Source organism: Topomyia yanbarensis, chromosome 1, assembly GCF_030247195.1.
Source record: "Topomyia yanbarensis strain Yona2022 chromosome 1, ASM3024719v1, whole genome shotgun sequence".
NCBI lineage: Eukaryota > Metazoa > Arthropoda > Insecta > Diptera > Culicidae > Topomyia > Topomyia yanbarensis.
Window position 1 is genome coordinate 30849659 of NC_080670.1, and position 16471 is coordinate 30866129.

General features: G+C 40.0%; 1 protein-coding gene and 1 pseudogene across 1 annotated transcript; one reads left to right on the plus strand and one right to left on the minus strand.

Annotated features, from left to right (window-relative positions):
- Positions 1-2394: 2394 nt before the first annotated feature.
- Positions 2395-3086, minus strand: LOC131677252 (NPC intracellular cholesterol transporter 2-like). Its single transcript, XM_058956973.1, has 2 exons — positions 2960-3086; positions 2395-2896 (listed from the first exon to the last, which is right to left on the minus strand). Exons 1-2 carry the CDS (start codon positions 3027-3029, stop codon positions 2505-2507), a joined length of 462 nt encoding a protein of 153 aa, XP_058812956.1. The 5' UTR covers positions 3030-3086; the 3' UTR covers positions 2395-2504.
- Positions 3087-10882: 7796 nt separating this feature from the next.
- LOC131694688 (counting factor associated protein D-like) lies at positions 10883-12617 on the plus strand (annotated as a pseudogene).
- The last annotated feature ends 3854 nt before the right edge of the window (positions 12618-16471 follow it).

Genomic DNA, 16471 nt, shown 5'->3' on the forward strand with positions numbered 1-16471 from the left:
CATTGGGCCGAATGGGCCATTAAGCCGAAAGGGTCATTAGGCCGAACGGGTCTTTAGGCCGAACGGGTCATTATGCCGAAGCTCATATGCAACACAGATCACTCAGGTTTACCGATTTCTGCCACACATTCCATCACTCAGCCCTTCAATAGCCAATATGCTCAAAACGGATTATCAAAACGTAAAAATAACACCTAAGCCCCTCAATGCAATATCGGGACTACAACAAAACATGAAGGATCCTATAGATCCTCTACTGTACTCGAACAACATCTACAGTCTGCCGTGTGACTCCTGTCCGATGTGCGTGATAGTGATGGTGGTGCGTGGGTGAAAGTGCTGCGGCGGCAGCCTCTCGCAAGCAAACCTGTGATACACTTGTTTGCCCGGAATACTCAAACATAGGGGCTTAAATTAGTTAATGTCCGACGGTGCGACCGACCTAACGGCATTCGGCCTACCGGCATTCGACCTAACGGCATTCGGCCTACCGGCTTTCGGCCTACCGGCTTTCGGCCTACCGGCTTTCGGCCTACCGGCTTTCGGCCTAATGACCCAGCACCCATTTTTACAAACCTTGATTCCAAGATCAAGAATGGAATTGAGCTCCTGAAGCAAGGATCCTTGAGTTCCAGAATCAAGAACCTTTGAGTTCCAGGAGCAACGATCCTTAAATCTCATGACCAAGGATTCTTGAGATCCATGAGCTCCGGGATCAAGGATTGGTAAGTTCCAGGATCAAAGATTCTCGAGTTCCATGAACAAGGATCCTTGAATTACAGTGTCAAGAATCATCAAATTACAGATTCAACAATTCAGACGACTCTTGATTTCCTGGGTAAAGGATTCCTGAGCTCCAGGATTAAGGAAGTTTGAAACTCCTCGAGTTTCAAGATCTAGGAGTTCTAGATTTAAGTATCCTTGAGTTTAAGGTTAAAGGATCTTTAAGTTCCATGACCATGAATACTCGAGTTACAATATTAGGCATCTACCTTCAGTGCTAAGAACAAGAATCCTTAAGTTCCAGGAACAAGGATCCTTGAAGTGCAGAATCAAGAACTCTTGAGTTCTTGCATAAGCGATCCTCGAGCTTCAAGATCGAAGATTCTCTAGCTCCGGGATAAAGACCTCTTGAGCTTAAGAATCAAGGAACCGTGAGATCCAGCAATTGAAAAATATTCGAATCGTAGGAATCCTCGAGTTACAATATTATGTATCCTTCAGTTCCAGGAAAAGGATTCTTGAGCTCCAGGAACAAGGATCCTTGAACTACAGAATCAAGAACTCTAAGTTAGTGTTGGATTCTGATGAGACGAAGTCGTAGCACAAATTCCATAACTAATAACAACTCTTGAGTTCCTGTATGAACGATCTTCGAAATCTAAGATCCTCTAAGTGCTGAAGTGTCAGGATTCGAGATCTAGGAGTTCTTATGTTCCATGAATAATTATTCATGAAGTCAAGGATCACGGAGCCTTGAACTCCAGAATCAAGATCTTTTGGGTTACAGGATGAACGATCCTCGACCTTCAGGATCGAGCGTACTCTAGCTCCGTGATAGAGGCCCCTTGAACTCCACGATCAAGGATCCTTGAGATCCAGCAAGTGAAACATATTCGAATTCCAGAATCCAGGATCCTTGAGTTGAAGGATGAAGGACGAGGTTAAGCGATCCTTAAGTTCCAGTATCAGGGATCCTTGAGTTGTAGAAACAAAGATTCTTGAGTTCCAGGAACAAGGATGCTTGAGTTTCAGAATTAAGAATCCTTGAGTTCCAGAATGAATTTTTTTTTGAGTTCAAGGATCTAGGATAATTGAGTTCCAAGGTCAATGATCTTTACTTTCCAGGATCAAGGATCCAAGGATCGAGGATCCTTAGATTCTAATCATCATTTGAGCATTTGAGCACTGACGTTCCATGATCAAGGGTTCATGAGGATCAAGAATCCCTAGGTTCTTAGTTCTGAAGACCATGAACAAAGATCCTGGAGTTCCAGAATCAAGAATCTTTGAGCTCCAATTTCAACGATCCAAAAGTTCCAGGATAAAGGAACAAGAAATGATCTACAGGATTAAGGATCTTTGAGATCCAGTAGAAAGTATCTTTAAGTTCCACTCGGGATCCGAGTTCCTGGATGAAGGACCCTTTGGTTCTCGGGTGAAGGATCCCAGTGTTATAGAACCAAGGATCCTCAAGTACTTAGTTTACGAAACTAATCCGACAAGTTCGTAAGTACACCGCTAGTAAGGTGAATTGACCCAAGTAGAAGTGCCTGTACCCCTAGACGCCAGTGACATAGGTCATAAACATAATGACCCGAAGACAACTTCTTGGTACAAAGGACATTCTGTAGAATAAATCCGGTAAATTGCGTGTCATCAGCCAAATTTATCTGACTAAATCGAATGTTTTTGAAGTTTTTTGTTTGTTGATCAACAACAGCACCAAATTTGCTATCAAAACTAGAAGTATGAGATAGTCTACTTCATAAACCCAGCTGTGTTCAAGCAAGAATCCTTCCGTCGAACGCCACACAAGTCACGGCCGCACCGTTGGCTGCCGTCAGTCCCACCTGAATCTGCACCGTAACTCCAACGACCGGCATCTCCATACCGGGATGATCCAGCGTGTAGTTGAAGGACTGTCCGACCGAAACCGGGCAGGTACCGGATGCGACTCCATTCTCACACGCATTAACCAGTTCTTCCGGAATCGGGAAGGGAATCTCCAGTCCGAGCAGATGGACACTGATGTACGCCGTTAGGCTTACAGTATCTACGGGGCTAACGATATTCCAACCGTGGGCTAGGATTGGTGCGTTATTAACCAGATCACATGGCGAGACAGTGCAATCGTTGATCTTCACGGTGGCCGGCAGTGGAGCTCCGTTAGGACCTGTTGGGTGGGTGTATCGATGTAGTGTTGCCGGAAGTTTTCAAGGTGGCACTAGGTACTTACACTGACGGACCGGGGTCTGGGCTAGAACCATAGCTGTTAGCAAGACAGCAACGAGTATAAGTTTGTACATTTTGGATTGGTTAGAGTGATCCTGTGGAAGTCAGTGCCCGATTTGTACTGTTGTGTGACGAAGTAGTGCTGATTTTTATATCAGGACTATCCTTTATATCTGAACGATTGTACCAAGAGTTGTGCTTTTCCGGGTCAATATAGATAAGGTAATCGTCATACAGAAACGCGAAACATTAGAGCTCGTAAATTTATCACCCCCCTCGAAGTGTAAATCACTGACATTGAACTTGCGTGTGGTCAACGTAAAGAACTAGCTTAGATAACTTATCGTAGATTCAATCAGCATTACTGCTTCGCTGGTGAGAAGTTCGAGGCTTGTTTACTATTGACGCGAGTATTAAATATCTTGAGAAAGACTTCTTCCCTGAGGTTTATGGCTCAATAAACAACGTATAATCGATGTTGAGTTTGAACTTTTACTTGGTTTCGGGAATGACGTGGGAGTCATTGATTAGTATTCCACGAGACAAGTTCGTGTTATGAGCTTTTTTGGCGTCGTCGCGTCTTACTTTTCTGTGTTAACTAGGCAGAGTTGACGATGTTTCAAAGGTGAAGGCGCTGTTAGGTAATACTGAAAATATCTAAAAGATGGCGCTGCTTTGGTGGTGGCCCACGTGTATTAAATTGTTTGGGAAAGATATTGAAAGTGCTAGGATGAGGCTTTTTTATAGTGCGAACATCTTTACGCCATCATTAAGAAGCTTTGTATATTTCCGCAAGATGTTCATAATAAGGAAATAAGCGCGTCCTTTCATATAAGGAAAACAAAAACGGCAAAGTTCCTGCCAGGCGCCCATTTTTACAAAGCTAAAATCTGCCTTTGCAAAAACCAAAACAACCCAACGTAAAAGCATGGACTGGGCCCGCTACCCACTGAGACGTCCAAAAAAATTGTTTCAAAATCGTTCAACACGGGTCCAACGATGGACGTTTGTTGAACGGTTATTTGGACGTCGTCCAAATTGGTCCAACGAACGTCCATCATTGGACGGTTTTGAAACCAACCGTTCTTAGAGGGTAGGTTCACCATAGATTGACTACTGTCAAATTCTGTAAATTGCCATAGCTTTTCCAACGCCGTGGAAACGATATAAACCATTCAGTTAGTGAGAGATCAGTTTCATTGGACGAATTTACACTGTTGAACTGTGTCTCAGAGCTAGCATGACATGCGGGTCACCATTTGCTGATTGTTTATTCGTTGTCTAACGACAAAACGATACATAGGGCTGCGCTGCAGTCAAAATGATCATGTTTGTTAATGGAGCTGTCAAAATACAAGCAAAATAAAATTTTCGTTATAAAAATCGTTAATTTCTCTTTAAAAGTATCATTTGCGAACCAAATTCAATCGTTAAAGGGTTAGAAAAGTGTTTTTGTACCGATTGAAAAATTTTAATCGTAATTTAAAGATATTTGATAAAAGTTATTTATTTACAAAAAATAAGACTGGAATTTAAAGAAAATCAACTTTCTTCCCCGTGCCTCCAGTTTTTGTTAAGAAATATTACGTTTTTACTGCGCATCTATTGATTTTATTCGCGAGTTGTATGGTGCATGTCAAAATAAAAATCATTTTCTTGGTTCATGCTATGAGAGACAGGCGGCGCATGGCTATTTAGAGTTTTGCGTTAGACAGCCTATGTACAAATTCATTGACAACTTGTAATAAGATATGCTATAAGGGGTTGAGAGTTCAGAAAAATCGAAAAACAATATTGTTGGAAGTAACGAATCACAGTGTTTTCAACACGTATATGGCACCCCTATCCCATTTGTATTGAACTGGCATAAGTCAACATCTCAGCGGGCACACAAATTATGGGCCCCACTGACAGTTCAAATTGTTCTGCTCGTTTTGCTCGAAGCTCGACCTTCACTATTCAGACACGGCACGGCATGCCTCAATCTCTAGATGTTTGTTAAAAAGTTTAAATATTGCGCCTCCAATTGATGAAAAGTGTTGTTTTGGACATGTCGGAGAATAACAAAAAAATTCACCATGATTCACCAACAAATTGAACGAACTCCGAGTATCACAAAATTGTGTCGAATGAAATTGATTCTGTTTATTTTGGATCGACCCTAACGCGATGTTTTAGATGTTGGCATAGAAATCATGGCGGCGAAGCAGATACCTGGTTTTCAAGAATTTATTTTTTTTTCGGAATTTGAGTCATATTAAGCCTCGCAGATTTATACGTGAATAACCGGAATAGATATTGGAGAACCTGTATGCAGGATACTTGCCAAAAATATTCCACCATCGGACATGATCACCAATTGTTTACAAACAATGCTCCCATGGTTTTATCCCCTTCAACTAGCGATGGTGGTTCGTAATAAAATAAGATCCAATCAAGTGTACAGGTAAAAATAAAGTCATAAATAGGTAGTACAAACAATTTCCCTGATTAGATAATATTAACTACATGTTGGCGGATTCCGTTATCTATCGAAATTCTAAATTATTCTCGCGTAGTCGACAAGTCCGAGCAGGATTACTGTACACATGCACGGACTCTGCATGAAAGTTTGGAAGGCCTACGAAATGCAACACGTCGTTCGGATATAGCTGTGGCAGACGTAGTAAAGGCGTGACAAACTGATTAGGGGGCTTCCACAAATGACTAACAATAAATGTTCCCAATTCAGTGATAAGCATTCGATTAAGTAATCTATTCAGCGCACGATTCGTCGCAATATATTTCTTATGGAATGAATGACACTTTAATAAAAGGTGTTGCAATTTTGTGTAAAAACCTTATTGCAAATAAAACATATGAAAATATGAAACTTTAGAAGCACAGTTTTCAGTCAGTTTTATTGACAAATTCAGTTAAAGTAAATAATTAGCACACGTTAAACTTGGGTAATACATATTTTTCAACGTTTTCCGGCATATATTATCAAATGCGCCAATTCAATTCGTTTTTTCAAAATGATTGAATAGCTCGTTTCCAATGAAACGTACAATATTGGTGACCGGATACAGCGTGAACGCCTGAATATTTGGACACGCGTATTGTAAGAAAAGTTGGAAGAAATACTGGGTAGGGTAGACGAGCCCTTATTCATCTCATTAGTCAGGATTATTGGATTGCGCTTAAGGGGGGGGGGGGCGTCTGGTGTAAAGTGCTCAAAACGAAAGTTATTTTGTTTTGCGACTTTGAAGACAAGGCAACAATGGATCTTTTGTGTAGTGCTAAGATCTATTTATACATTCATTGTGAACAAAAAGAAATATATTTTCAGTTACACAGAGCCACACATGCGAGCGTTCCAAGAGTAGACGTCCAACCCTTTCCACGTCGAGGAGCGCCGCGGCGAAGACGATATCTATTGATAAAATTGTCTGACACAAGAAATCCTATAAGATTTGTAATGCTTAGACTTGTAGTTAGTCGATGAACCAAAAAAAAAATAGTTCAAAGTTCGAGTTTCGGAAAATGGCTTCATTGAAATCGAAAATCTCATATTTTACTGTAAAATTTGCTCACTTTTCTTCAAAACAATAGGGAGAAAACAAATTATTCAGTTTTCTGTGGTTCATCGACAGGCTACATGTTCACGCCGAAGTGAACAGAGTTTCAAATAATTATTTTAACCCCCCAAAATCGACACCAGCAGACAGTGTGCAATGGTGGTTTCGGAAATGAAAATCATTAAAAAGTCTGCTACGTTTAAACTCATGTTAAAAATCGTGTTCTTATCCAATCATTCAATACATGAGAAATTTAGGAAAAATATAAAACATCAATATTTCAAAAATAATTTTTTGAGGTTTTGGCCAGCCTCCAGCCACTGTGCGGCAGTACAAAGTTTATCGCCGAACAACACAGTCGAGCGCAATTGACTGTGCGTCGCGCTCGCCGTCCAGGCCGGGACTTAGATAAATATTAGAAGCAGTGAAATTCTTGTAAATTGTGTAAATAAACGTTATTTTGTAAGTAAGAACTTTCAGTGTTGTGCGGGCTGAAAGTTGTCCAAAGCAGGCCGAAAAGAATGCCCTTTTGCTGGCCTGTGCGGGGCCAGACAAGTTTACACTAAGGTTTTTTTACACGGTTTTTTTCGCACGGTTTTTTTACACGGCTTTTTTTACACGGTTTTCGCAATTAGCACGGTTTTTTTTTGCACGGTTTTCGCAATTAACACGGTGTTTCGCAAAAATATTCTAAGTCCTTTTAAAGGCAAAAGACTTAGACGATTTCTCAACAATTTTTTTTGCACGGGTTTCGCAAAAATGTTCTAAGTCCTTTTGGAGGCAAAAAACTTAGACGATTTTTGATCAATTTTTTTTTGCGCGGATTTCGCAATTAACACGGTTTTAGCAAAAATCCTTATGAAGGCAAAAGACTTAGACGGTTTTTGACCAAGTTTTTTTGCACGGATTTTGCAATTTACACGGTTTCTGCTTTTCCATTTTGAATGCAAAGAATTTCGAAGATTTTTGGAAAAGTGGAAGTGATTGCTTTTGGAACAGCATTAACGAGTAGATGCCAAATGTTCATGTCTGAGGCCATTTAGAAAACCAAGATGGCGACTTCCGGTCCAGTGGAAGTCTCTGAAACCCCATTAATATGGGTATTTTTGGAACGGGATTGATGAGTGAACGTCAGATATCGATGTTTAAGGCCATTTTGAAAACCAAGATGGCGATTTCCGGTTCAGTGGAAGTCTCTGAAACCCCATCAATATGGGTATTTTTGGATTGATGAGTGGACGTCAGATATCGATGTTTAAGGCCATTTTAAAAACCAAGAAGGCGACTTCCGGTTCAGTGGAATTCTCTATAACCCAATCAGCATGCATATTTTCAGAGCGGGCCTAATAGAGCGCATGATAGAGATCAGTGTCAGAGGCCATTTGGAAAACCAAGATGGCGACTTCAGGTTCATTGGATTTCTCTAAAATCGAATCAATATGGGTATTTTTGGAATGGAATTGACGAATAGACGCTAGATATCGATGTCTGGTGCCATATTGAAATTCAAGATGGCGACTTCCAGTTCTGTGGAATTCTCCAAAGCCCAATCAATATGAGTATTTTTGGAACGGGATTGACGAGTAGGTGCCAAATATCAATGTCTGAGACCATTTCGAAAATCAAGATGGCTACTTCGGTTTAGTAAAATTTTCAATTACCACAACAATGTGAGAATTTTTGTAATAGCGTTAATGAATAGATACCGGATGTCAATTCCGGAAGTCATGTTTTCATCTAAGATGGTGACTTCTATTTTAGTGCCAAGACGATGTTTTAAATATAAAGACACGCGGCGAGAAAAAACAGTAAATTTGGCTGCACGGTTTTACAAATTATTTGTCTGCTAGTTTTGGCAACCAGGAATATTGTGTAAACAGCGAGTGACTTGTAGTTTTAATGAATGCTTGGCGAATTCCTTTTTTGAAATATTTCCCACAATACTCAATCATGTAAATTGGAAACGCATTGATTTACGTTACTGAGCCTGTCTACATGTTTTTCGTTGCACTAGAAAAAATGTATCGAGGATGCCGGATGCAGACATGCATTTTTTTTCATTTCAATCTCGATACTCCCCACGCATTACTTCCTAAATCCGCCATATTTGTTTACATTGCTAGTTTGGAACCGTTGTTTTGGGTTCGATTGGAACTTTTGGCTTCAGTCTTCGCGCATCTCTATAAGCATCATCTCTGCTTTAGTGTACATCTCATTCATTTAAGATGAATGGGGCGTCTGGTGTAGTGGGCAAAAAAATCAACTTCTTTTTTATCCGCTTAATTGTTAGTATTGAGCCTCTAGAATAGTCTCCCGCAATCTCGGTAACCACGCTGAACTTCTTTTGTTTTAAACAGCCATGCATTCCTCGCGCGTATTTGCTGTGACACACGCAGATTTCAATCTATCGGCAACAATTTTCTTAAGACTGACAGCGATAAAAATACAGTGTGAACAATACACTTTAAACTACTTCCACCCAAATTTTTAAGACAAAATACCAAATGGATTGTTTTCCACGTCATTTTTTCCGTGATGCAATTTGATATGGAGTATCCTTTAATAGCGTTTTGCGAAACCGCGTTTTTCAAATTGGTGAACACGATAACTCAAAAACTAATCAAAGAATAGACTTGATTTTTTTTATGAAAATGCACAATATGTGTAGCCTGTCGGTGAACCACAGAAAACAGAATGAAAAAATTGTTCTCTCTATTATTTTGAAGAAAAGTGCACGAATTTTACAGAAAAATATGAGATTTTTCGGTTAACATGAAGCCATTTTCCTAAACTCGAACTTTTTTTTTTGGGTTCATCGAGTAACTACAAGTCTAAGCTTTACAAATTTTACTTAATTTCCTGTGTCAAACAATTTTATCAAGAGTCATCGTGTTAGCCGCGGCGATCCTCGACGTGGAAATGGTTGGACGTCTACTCTTGGAACGCTCGTATGTGTGGCTCTGCGTGGCTGCCGACCCTATTCTGCGCGGCGTGTGACGTAAGACGACTAATCTCACCTCACTCTACGTGACTTCACCCAATTCTGAAGAGTCACTTCGGGTGACGTGAGACTCCCATTTAACCGCAATGAGGAATCTCACCTCACCCGAGTCGACTCTCAGAATCGGGTGAGAAAAGTCACGTAAAGTGAGGTGAGTTTCGTCGTCTCACGTTACACGCCGCGCAGAATAAGGCAGTGCAAATATTTTTTTCGTACAGAATAAACGTACAAATTTAAAGCTTAACATTACATAAAAGATGCATTGTTTCCTTGCCTTCAAAATCGTAAAACAAAATAACTTTCGGTTTGAGCACTTTACACCAGACGCCCCCCTTAATAATACAGTAAAGACCTGATTTTATTATTTCCCCCTGATTATGTCAGCTTTTTGATTCGACTTTGAGTCTCGCATGAAGATTCGCTCGATGAGCTCTAGCAGACGAACCAACTCAAATTCGAGTAAATCCATTCATGAGCACATTTTTCTTATCTTATAAATGCAAAATATACAAAAATAAATGTATCTTTTTGTTTTACGCTGGATATTTATACTAAATAATCAGAACCATCTTGGGTGTTACAATGACGTCAGACCTCTGGCAACTGCATATTTGTCAATCCAGTTCCAAAACACTTCATGTTGTGAGTTATACAGAATATCGCTAAGCCGATAGTCTCAATGTTGTATTTCAAAATGGCCTCAGACATTGATCTCTATCATGCGCTCATTAGGCCCGCTCGGAAAATATGCATACTGATTGGGTTATTGAAAATTCTGTTAGACCGGAAGTCGTCATCTTGGTATTCCAAATGGCCTCAGGCATCGATATTTGGTACCTACTCGTTAACACTGTACCGAAAACAACCATATTGTTGAAGTGCGGGACAAAAGGAAACCTCAAGATCCGACGTTTCCACTTTTCCAAAAACCTAAGGAATTGGAAAAAGCAAAAACCGTGCTACTTGCATAATCCGTGCAAAAAAAAACCTGTTCAAAAATCGTCTAAGTCTTTTGCCTTCAAAAGGACTTAGAACATTTTTGATAAAACTCCGAAATCATCCCTTTTCCTAAAATCATCTAAGTCTTTTGCATTGAATGTAACGCGGTTCTTTTGCACGATTTTCGCAATTAACGCGGTTTTTTTTACACGGATTTCGCAATTAACGCGGTTTTTTTTTGCACGTTTTTTTTTACACGGTACGTATCCCCCGTGTAAAAAAAACCTTAGTGTATTTCGTTTCGGGTGCCGTTCGTCCGCTTTGTGTATTATGTTTCACTGTTTCCCGGGCTTGAGTATCGGCCAGATTCCGGCGTAAACATGGTCCTTCGAGCCGGATTTGAACCAGCGACCTATGGATAGATAGATATCTAGTAGATTCTCGTAAAGTGATTTAATGGGTAGAGTTTATTTCAACCTTTGAGTAATTAGGTATTTAATATATTCAAGTAAAATGTTGCGATTGTTCGCACTACTGAGCTGTCTTGCTACGGCAGTCCTCGCCAACAACCGGCCCAAATGGCCCGACGTGTACTCTGTCAGTGGTGTGCTAATCATTCCGTATGCCGAAATCAACAAACCATTTTTCGCCGGGTATGACAACCAAAACGGCCGCTCGCGTATCGATTATTACGGTGGCATGGTTAAGACCTATCAACTGACAAAGCAGGGTGATTACGGTACCAGCCTGAAGGTCGCCACGGTTAGCACACGGAAAGCGCAGAATAAAGAAACGTGCTTGCAGGTTAACGGCACTACTGATATGGCTATCTCGGTACAAAGCATTCTGCCTTTTGTGAAAAACTTTAAACTGACAGGAACTGAATCCAAAAACGGATTTAAGTGTGGTCTATTCACGTTAGTCGAAGAGGTTGGCCAGAAACGGAACGTCTACAACTTGTGGGTACGATACGTTAAGTCGCCAAAGTTTTCATCGTCCCGTATGCCGATTCCCGTCCACTATGAGATGAAGGGTCACAATACGTTGCTTGGTTCGCATTATGATCACTACTATTTAGATTATGATTCCTATGATCATCAAGATATTCCTTCTGATGTGTTCGAAGTTCAAACTGCTGAACCCTGCGTAGGCTTTTCCGGGTCAGGCACTGGACACTATGCCACTTTCAACCCGATGCAAGAGCTTATACATCCCCGCTCCGAAGTCCACTTAGAAGATGAATTCAAGCGCTTCAAGGGCAAGCATGGCAAAGCCTATCGCAGTGAAGAAGTACACGATAGGCGTCGGGATATCTTCCGACAGAACCACCGTTTCATTCACTTGCTCAATCGTGCCAACAAAAGATTTTCCGTGGTTGTCAATCACTTGGCAGATCGCACCGAAGAGGAACTGGAGGCTCTGCATGGATTCAGATCATCGAATGGATACAATGGAGGGCAACCTTTTCCTTACGATAAGAATGATTTCCTTGATGATCTGCCGGAAAGTCTTGACTGGCGCATCTCTGGAGCCGTAACTCCAGTGAAAGATCAATCCGTTTGCGGGTCCTGCTGGTCTTTTGGCACTGCCGGCCACATTGAATCCGCTTATTTTCTGAAAACTAACCGGTTGATGTGGTTCTCCCAGCAGGCATTGATCGATTGTTCCTGGGGCTATGGTAACAATGGTTGCGATGGCGGAGAAGATTTCCGTGCCTACCAGTGGATGATGGAGGTCGGTGGCATACCTTCTGAAGAAGAATACGGAGGATATTTGGGACTAGATGGATACTGCCACGTGGATAATACATCTTTGTATGCTCCTATTACTGGATGGATAAACGTAACCTCTGGCGATGTTAACGCCATGAAAGTAGTCCTTTTTTGAAACATGGTCCTTCGAGCCGGATAGACCCTCAAGTCCGCAGGATGGCGCTTCATTTACCGCAAGCCAAGCGGTACGCTGCAAAACGCGCGCAACGATCGCGCTTTTATTTTCGCGAGCGCCATCGCGATCTACCCGGTCTGTGGGAGAAACTGCAATGGACACTGCACCCATTTTCCAATACTGCGAAGACACTGATGGAGATAATTTTCGCTGTCGGCGAAATCGGAGAATCGGCGACCAGCTGGAGTACTATGCAACAAATGTACCAGCTGTAGGACACGTTTTCCATCGCATCATCGACGGAAATGGGTGAGTGCAGTGTGTTCAAGTGTGTAAAAAAATCGGTGCTCCTGATGGTCTTCTTTCTCGCCGCTGACGAGGAAACACAATTCGAGAAAGATACGCACCAACCGCGCTGTAACAGTAGGTCCAACCAGGACCGATTCGTGGCCACAACACGTCCCGCTTTTGCTGCGATTCTTCGGGACGAGCACCGTTGTGAGCTGTTTACGTCATCACATATTAGTGAGCACCCTACTACGAAGACTACCAGCACGATTCACACTCGAAACCAGCCATATTGTGGCATCAGATGCCAAATCCCACGTCATCAATTCGCGGCAACCGACGGCCGCTTCATCTAGTGCAGCACAGAACGCCGTTCGTCGTATGTATCGCCAACAGACAATCAATCGAAACGGCGCGTGATCGTGTCTTACCTGCATAAGCCTGCACTGGATTCGCTCTACATGCAGTAGAACTGTTTCGTACCCCGTACGCACACACTAGGCTCGTTAAGGATCTCCAGAGCCGTCTTAAGACCACTCGGGGCCCCTGGGCACAACTGCGTTGAGGGGCCCCTATAATTGAATAGGCATATACTGCCATCTATGCCACCTTGAAATATATTTTATATTTTTCAAATTTAAGACAAATCATTCAACCATGTGAAAGTATTAAAAATACTGTAGGTATCAAAATATATCGAGAAAAAATTTAGATTTCCATCACTATAGATGGCCTTGTAAATGTCCAGGTACCGTCGAAACACAGAAAATGATTTTGATAGATCTTAAAAAGATATAGCATTTCTGACCAATCTTACCGAAATTGACAAAGAACATTACATACTATATGCGGTTATGGGAGTTCGAACTCAAGTGAGCTGCGTACAGTGTAATGGACTTACCAGCTGCGCTATTCCCACCCCATATGATATAATCTGATCTTCATTGTTGTAAGCCGTTGTTGGGGGCTGAAGAGTGCCTCCGTCATTAAACGTCCATTTTACAATGTCGACGATTCATTCAATCATTGTCATGAGCCAATAAAATTCAACTTGTTGAAAGATGACGACTACGTGATTTACAAAAGTTACATTGATTCGTACAAAGTTGTTCTCAATTGGAAAAAGTCAATTCCCAATTTAAAAAAAAAGCCACACTTTTTTCAATCATAATTCAACTACATTTACAGATGATAATATTGAATATTGCAGTCATTGAAATCAATCGATATTATGTCGATGTTCATTCTTTTTAGATATTCATATTTTTCGCTTCAGGATTCTTTGAAATAGTGTCTCTTCCTACACAAATTGCCGGTGAAGTAGATTTTTGTTATATATTTTAACAGAAGTTTTGTACTTTCTTTTATAGTGAACGGTTCGGAGAAACGAAGATAGCAAACAACTACGTATTTTCATATTCAACAAATTAGTATCTCAAACACGGCGCCGGTAGTTAAGTGGCAAGTCTAGGGTTTTGATGGTAGAGTCGCCTCTCTGATGTCGGTGATAAGCACTCAGTGCAGAAGGAGACAGAAAGAAAAAAATAACAATAATTAGCCTTTTCAACTTTCTAAATTACTCGAACCTTTTAATATGAACAACACAATTCATTTCAACAATTCACTGACACAACTATTAGCAGTTCATTAATAATCGCCCACAAACAGAAATGCAACCATCTACCAACGAAGCTCATCAAATACGAAAAGCAAATGCTATATCACTTTGACTGCAAAATTATACAAAATGTAAACCCAAACATAATTGAATAAAAATTTAAGTTACAAAAAAATTCATTTCAATACCAGTAATGTAAAACACTCGAAATAGGTCACAACGCGTGCACGTGACCGTGAGGCACAAATTTTCGACTACTGATTCCTGATTCTGACGGCCTAAAATATTTTTGATAAGGCGGGGTGTCGTACAAAAATAACATAATTGATTCTGTACCAGACTAGGACAGCACAGTGAAAATGCCTAATCTGGCCGCGAAAGTATCGTGAAATCTCAAGAAGTCCAGGAGGAGAATTAAACTGAATTCCTAGTTTTAAGATAGTCGCAAAAAAAAAATTTAAACAGATTACTGTAACCCACTGTTGTATATAGCATTGAATGTCTAGTTTTAAGATAGCTGTAAAAAATTTCCTCTTTTATAAAAAAATATTTCAACATTGTAACCTCCTAGGTTTAAGATATTCAAAATGTAAAAACAAACGAGTTTGGCACCGCCAAGTTAACGCATTTGTGCCTATCAAATAAACCAACTGAAAAAAATAAATAAAAAGTCCAGGAGTCATTTTTAGAAGTTCTCATGAAGATTTGTCCATTCACAATCCCTGTGATGAAGAAATTAAAATTTTCCACATGCGCGGATCGCTTGCCAAACAAGGACTGTGTACCGAATTTCGACATCTTCTTCTTCCACTTTCTGTACGGCTTCCTTGTGCAAATTTTGCCACCTTGTTGCCACTCCTGGTGCCTTTCGAACTTTATATACCGTAAACCGGGGTGACTTTGATCATCGTGGTGACTTTGATCACTCGAAACTTTTCTCGTAGATTGCTTATCTGGCCAGAATCCTTGAAATTTGAAATGAGTTTTGCTCTAAAACTTATAAAATACTTATTTGTTATATTTTTTGAGTATATTGTTCGGTTTTTGGGTACAAAAACCACAAAAAACCGAAATTTCACTTTACCTTATTTTACGAAGCTTCGTATAGTGTCTATTTTTTATAAAACAAATAAAGCTTAAATTTTAACAAGAGTAATAAATTTTAGGTGAGTTTTAATTTTTCTTTAGAGTGGGGTGCGCCAAATTTATTTCTAATAATTCGATTATTTTGAAAACAATTTTTTGTAAAACTAATTGGAAATAATTTCAGATTATCTCCAACTAAAATTCGCAATATTTTTGTATATTAAATACTCCATAGCGTTAAAATAGAAGGGACTTTTTGTATATTGATAAACTACTGAAATAAAACAAGTGGAGCAGTTGAAAATGTTTCAAGATTCTTTTATTCTAGTTGGGCTCAAATTTTACGAATTTTGGTCACTCGAATTTTACAGTAGAGTGGAATACTTTGTACAATGCCAATTAACATCTATTTTTAATATTTAATAATTGAATATCTTTTCAGAATTAGTCTAAACAAACATTTGAATGAAATATTGACATCAAGAATTTAATGTGGGTGAACATGAAGGTTATCAAAGTCACCCCGGAATACGAAAGCGGACTTGAAATTGAAATTATTTTTGGACAAATAATTATCAGCGAACAATTTGAGGTAAAACCATCAAATCTTCTTCACCATACATTAGTACATGGTTTAAAAATGTTAAACTTGAAATGTTAAACTTGAAAAAATGTGTGGTGTTGAAAAATATGTAATGATCACTTCGAAAAATGATCAATATCACCCCGGTTTACGGTACGTATTGTAGAAAACATTTCATTGGAGCGAGTAAAGGCGCTATAATCTATCCCAGGAGCTTAGGACCAAAGGAGTGACATTAACCTTTTTAGCCAAATCACTCCCAACGATTTACCAAATCCCCATCAAATTGAAACGAGCGGTACGGTTGTCCACATTTCTTCCTTAGTCAAGGTTCAAAATAATTCGTTGATTGAATTCTTCATTAAATGAATAATTTGATTGCCGTATAATTTTGAATCATCTTCATTCTGTACGCTGCACAGTTGGCCTGGCCGTTTTAATGATTGTGTCACATACCATATGTGCCACAAACATTAATACTGACAAGAAAAATTGTACGTGAAAGTCTGCAATTTTCCAAGATTCCCACATGTATTGGCTGTGTATGTGCATAA

Excerpts from the sequence above, each read along its gene's own strand:
- LOC131677252 (XM_058956973.1), bottom strand. The coding sequence starts at position 3,029 with ATGTACAAACTTATACTCGTTGCTGTCTTGCTAACAGCTATGGTTCTA. Across the intron at positions 2,897-2,959 it reads CCAGACCCCGGTCCGTCAGT|GTCCTAACGGAGCTCCACTG; the intron begins GTAAGTACCTAG and ends CCCACCCAACAG.